Here is a 5,860-nt window from a genome sequence, read left to right as displayed (position 1 = left end):
AAATTTATAAATAATTATCCATTATTTAAAATATGAAATGAATACATTTAATAAACTATTACCCATTCTTTAAAATCTAAAATAAATACATCTACTATTTTTTAAAATCTGAAATAAATACACCGAGGAAATGTATGCATATTTTTACTATTTTTTTTCTTTTTTAAAGTCTCTCACGTGAGAAAACCACCTACACGGCTACACCTACTCCCAGTGTCCCACAGCTCGGTGGCCATCTATAAATAAGCCCCATTCGCTCCCCTTCCCAAATCGTGTCAATAGCCCTCCTCTCCTCCTCATCTCTGGACTTGAACTGGATTTGCCTTTGAGGACTACTTTTATCCCTTCAACAACCTTCTCTTCCTTAAGGTGCGTTTCCTTGGTCTTTTCCGGCCCACTCCATAGTTTTTATGTTGTCAACCCATTTTTCACTCTTAATTCTTTGATTCAAAGTTTCAACCTTTTTCATTTTTAGTTAGATTTACACTCACTTATTTTTTCATTTTCAATTCTTTGATCTAAAAGTTTCATTTTTTTTGGGTTAGATTTTGTTATTTCAATCTTTTTTCTTTTTCAGTTGGATTTACAATTTTACACTCACCCATTTTATATTTTTGATTCAAAGTTTTCATCTTTATTCATTTCTAGTTAGATTTACACCGACTCATTTTTCATTTTTTGAATCAAAGTTTTCATCTTTATTCATTCTTAGTTAGATTTACGCTGACCCATTTTTCATTTTCATTTATTTGACTCAAAGTTTCAATCTTTTTTCATTTTAGTTAGATTTACAATGACCCATTTGGATTTCTTGATTTTTCTTATACTTTTATTTCTTGATTATTATTAGTGATCTGTTAGCCCCTTTAAATCTATATTGTTATACTGTCTTTCTAGTTACATCAACTTGTTATATCATGTTTTTGTGGACTACATTCTTTTGTCATTTACAGAAGAGGACTATGTATGTCCTATGTATATATTATGTTCGGTTAAGTTGTATCTCTATAAGTTCGTGATTTAAGGGATATAAGCAGAAATATGGGACTGTGTATTGTTTTGTATGCGTGTATATGATGATGATGTATCGATAGATCTGGTGGTGTATGGGGTTGGGAATTTGTTGATCTAATCTTTAGTACAAATTTGTGCATTTTATTTAGTTAAATTTGTGCATTTCTTATGATCTAATGCACCATGCCATCGAATTTTATTACAAAGATAGTGACAAAGTACTGGCATGTCATTTTGCTGTTATGAGCGGATTTGATAAATAAATGAAGATTTTATAGTTGAAGCAACAGGACAAAAGGTTTTCTAGATTTGATCTATTATGTCATTGACACTGGATCTAATTTATTCATTTAGCTGAGAGGGAACTTAATATAACTGCAAAATAATTGCAATTTAAAATTAAGCCTTAATTCATTATCTATAGGGTCCTTTTTAATAATTAGATCATCATTGAATTCTTGTCTGCAAGGCTTGATGTATAAAGATTTGTACTTAACTACAATAAACAAAGAAAGATATATGAATCTTATGCTTGATCATGCATTAAACCTTTGAGACTTTGATGAATGAATCACTTTTTTAACTTGTAATGTGTTGAGTACAGGATTTGATTTTTTTATGCTATTTGATTTGATCAGATCAATGGCTTCTCATATTGTTGGTTACCCACGCATGGGCCCCAAGAGGGAGCTCAAGTTTGCACTTGAATCTTTCTGGGATAAGAAGAGTTCAGCCGAGGACTTGCAGAAGGTGGCTGCTGATCTCAGATCATCCATTTGGAAACAAATGTCTGATGCCGGTATCAAGTACATCCCCAGCAACACCTTTGCATATTATGACCAGGTTCTTGACACAACTGCAATGCTTGGGGCTGTTCCTGCTAGGTACAACTGGAATGGCGGTGAGATTGGTTTTGACACATATTTCTCAATGGCCAGAGGAAATGCCTCTGTTCCAGCCATGGAAATGACAAAGTGGTTTGACACCAACTAGTAAGTCCTCTTCCCTCATGTTTCCTTTGAAGAGTTACAATAATAACAGTTTGTCCTAATGGCTCATTTTATTTGACATACCAGCCATTACATTGTTCCTGAATTGGGCCCTGAGGTGAAGTTCTCGTATGCCTCACACAAAGCTGTAACGGAGTACAAAGAAGCTAAAGCGGTACTTCATCTATGACTAATCATATACCTTTCATCTTTTAATTTTCCGAGCAGTAGTTTGTATCTAAAAGATTAAGTAAAAGGTATAGCTTTTGCTTTTCATTAAGTTGATCAAGTGGATGATATAATAGTAGCACCTTAGTTTTCGATCCCTTCCCTACCATCATTTCCCCAGGGTACATTTTGTTATAGCCATTAATTTCCAACTTCCAGTAAATTAAATGAAATTCATTTATGTTAGAGTTTAATAGATCTCATTACAAAGCATTTTAACGCTCTAGTTCAGCTCTAAAATGTGTATGCACAATGTATGATTCTATTTTGTTTTAAACATGTTTTACATTTTTAACTGCACAATATCAAGAGGCCAGAAATGAGAACTTGACAGGGAATAACTAATCTTTTTTTACTGGGACAAGTATACAATTTATTTTTCAAAGATATGTAAAACTTGATGGAAATTTTTCGCAGCTTGGAGTAGATACCGTGCCGATCCTTGTTGGACCAGTCAGCTATTTGTTGCTATCTAAACCTGCGAAGGGTGTTGAGAAAACCTTTAATCTCCTCTCCCTTCTTGACAGCATCCTTCCAATCTACAAGTAAGAAAATAAAGGTTTTCTTACCTTTTCTTGTGCAATTCTGTATATTCTGCTTTGGCTCACAATTTGTAAATACCAGGGAAGTTATTTCTGAGCTGAAGGCCGCTGGTGCTTCATGGATTCAGTTTGATGAGCCCACTCTCGTAAAGGATCTTGAAGCTCATCAGTTGGAAGCATTTACAAAGGCCTACTCTGTTTTGGAGTCATCTCTTTCCGGTCTTAATGTCCTCATTGAGACCTACTTTGCTGATGTTCCTGCTGAGGCATTCAAAACCCTCACTGCTCTAAAGGGTGTTACAGCCTTTGGTTTTGATTTGGTTCGTGGAGAAAAGACTCTTGATCTGATTAAGAGTAGTTTCCCTTCTGGTAAATACCTCTTTGCTGGTGTTGTTGATGGAAGGAACATCTGGGCCAACGATCTTGCTTCATCTCTCTCCACTCTTGAGTCACTGGAGAAAATTGTGGGAAAAGGTATAAACTGTTTGTGATACTTTTAAGATTAAGATTTAGTTTATTCATGATTGACTTATCCTTCTGTGTGATCCCTTTGTGCAGACAAGCTCGTTGTTTCTACCTCTTGCTCACTTCTTCACACTGCTGTTGATCTTGTTAACGAGACCAAGTTGGATACAGAAATTATATCTTGGCTTGCATTTGCCGCACAGAAGGTTGTTGAAGTGAATGCCTTGGCCAAGGCTCTTTGTGGTAGCAAGGATGAGGTACGTATGATACTTGCTTGCTTATTGTTTCACTTGCAAAGACCCTAAATCAGGCATGCACTTATTATCTATCTTATAACCAATTAGCATAAAATAAAGGGTTACACTTTTTCCTTGGTCCCTGCTTGTACAAATTTTTTCTTAAAGATGCTCTGGTTGCTAACTTAAATCATTTTGTTATCCAGGCATTCTTCTCTGCTAATGCCTCAGCTCAGGCTTCAAGAAAATCCTCTCCTAGAGTGAACAATGAGGCTGTTCAGAAGGCTGTAAGTGAACATTTTAATTTCTTACAGCTATATAGGTGGCTTGAATGTACTAAATAAATTTTACTTACTCGTGACTTATTTATTTCTCAGGCTGCTGCTCTGAAAGGTTCTGATCATCGCCGTGCTACCAATGTCAGTGCCAGATTAGATGCTCAGCAAAAGAAGCTTAACCTCCCAATCCTCCCTACAACCACCATTGGGTCTTTCCCTCAGACAATTGAGCTCAGAAGAGTTCGCCGAGAGTACAAGGCTAAGAAGTTAGTGTTCTGTAATGGCTTTGTTGTTCATTCATTGCTTAGTACTCTGTTGTTTGCTTTCTGTATTAACATTCTGTCTCCAGGATCTCTGAGGAAGACTATGTCAGTGCTATCAAGGAGGAAATCAGCAAGGTTGTCAAGCTACAGGAAGAGCTCGACATTGACGTCCTAGTTCATGGAGAGCCAGAGGTATATTGAATAACATACACACTTAGTGTCGCACTTTTATTTCTTGCATTTGAAGGAAATCTGTTTTGATATTTTTGTTTTACATATATAGAGGAACGATATGGTTGAGTACTTTGGAGAGCAGTTGTCTGGTTTTGCCTTCACTGCTAATGGCTGGGTGCAATCTTATGGATCTCGATGTGTGAAGCCACCAATAATTTATGGTGATGTGAGCCGACCCAAGCCAATGACTGTGTTCTGGTCTTCTATGGCCCAGAGCATGACCAAGCGCCCAATGAAGGGTATGCTCACAGGGCCTGTTACCATCCTCAACTGGTCCTTTGTTCGCAATGACCAGCCCAGGTAATATAGAGCCGCAGCTGTTTCCTTGTATAATTAATTACAAGTAGTTAACACAGAAGAACAGTGCAAGGACCATTCTGATAAAAATATAATTCTCTATATCCAGATTTGAGACTTGTTACCAGATTGCTTTGGCCATCAAGGATGAAGTAGAGGATCTTGAGAAGGCAGGCATCACCGTGATTCAAATTGATGAGGCTGCTCTAAGAGAGGGATTGCCTCTTAGGAAATCTGAGCATGCTTTCTATTTGGATTGGGCTGTCCATTCATTCAGGATCACAAATGTCGGAGTCCAAGATACCACTCAGGTTCCCTCTATCTCCTTTTACTAAAAATCCTGAAGTAATTATATTCCAAGTTTAGGCTTGTTTCACATCATCATAATCACCACTAATTTTGATTTCGTGACAGATTCACACACACATGTGCTACTCCAATTTCAACGACATTATCCACTCAATCATTGACATGGATGCTGACGTGATTACCATTGAGAACTCCCGATCAGATGAGAAGCTCCTGTCTGTTTTCCGTGAAGGAGTGAAATATGGTGCTGGTATTGGTCCTGGCGTTTACGATATCCACTCCCCTAGAATACCATCAACAGAAGAGATTGCAGACAGAATCAACAAGATGCTTGCAGTTCTTGAAACCAACATCTTGTGGGTCAACCCTGATTGTGGGCTCAAGACTAGGAAGTACGCCGAAGTGAACCCAGCTCTTAAGGCCATGGTGGATGCAGCCAAATCTCTCCGTGCCAAGCTCGCCAGTGCCAAGTGAAACAAGTTTTAATGGCAGATAAGAAGACGAATCACTCTTATTCATTGTTCCTTACTCCACTTGGAAAATGTAAAATTTTCTTTAATTGTCGTTGATCCGTGTTTATGTTGGCGCTGAAATCAGTTGGTAGGTGTTAATCCTGGCGGGCATATATTGCTTTATTTTGGATTGTTTGGAAAATAACGTTCTCTGTAATTCTACAAGGAATCTGTCTTCGATATTGATGGCAACAAGCTTTTTAGTTTACTTGATCACTTGACTTATTCTTTTTGGGGCTAGTAAATGCAGTTTAAGAAATGATATTTACGAGTTTATGAATTGCTTAAACTTAATTGGACGTGTAAATTGGAGTTTGCAAATTATTTTGACCAACTTTACAAATAACTACCAAAACATGGATATCACAAATTAGCAAAAGAACAAATATAAACCCAAGTCAGTAACCATGGCCATTATTTTCTGGTTGTGCAAGAGCAATTTACAAAAACTTCAATACGTGGACTAATCCAACCCATGAGTGACCTTTATTTT

General features: G+C 37.1%; 1 protein-coding gene across 1 annotated transcript; it reads left to right on the top strand.

The window, feature by feature from the left end:
• Positions 1 to 213: 213 nt before the first annotated feature.
• Positions 214 to 5,580, top strand: LOC141692945 (5-methyltetrahydropteroyltriglutamate--homocysteine methyltransferase). Its single transcript, XM_074497908.1, has 12 exons — positions 214 to 369; positions 1,653 to 2,006; positions 2,091 to 2,178; positions 2,649 to 2,776; positions 2,856 to 3,247; positions 3,332 to 3,495; positions 3,681 to 3,761; positions 3,852 to 4,018; positions 4,102 to 4,207; positions 4,299 to 4,549; positions 4,656 to 4,857; positions 4,961 to 5,580. The coding sequence occupies exons 2-12, from the start codon at positions 1,657 to 1,659 to the stop codon at positions 5,327 to 5,329; spliced, it is 2,298 nt and encodes a 765-aa protein (XP_074354009.1). The 5' UTR covers positions 214 to 369; positions 1,653 to 1,656; the 3' UTR covers positions 5,330 to 5,580.
• Positions 5,581 to 5,860: the final 280 nt, after the last annotated feature.

The sequence above is a fragment of the Apium graveolens genome, chromosome 10 (genome assembly GCF_009905375.1).
Source record: "Apium graveolens cultivar Ventura chromosome 10, ASM990537v1, whole genome shotgun sequence".
NCBI classification, from domain to species: domain Eukaryota; kingdom Viridiplantae; phylum Streptophyta; class Magnoliopsida; order Apiales; family Apiaceae; genus Apium; species Apium graveolens.
This window is presented reverse-complemented; position numbering and strand designations above follow the sequence as displayed.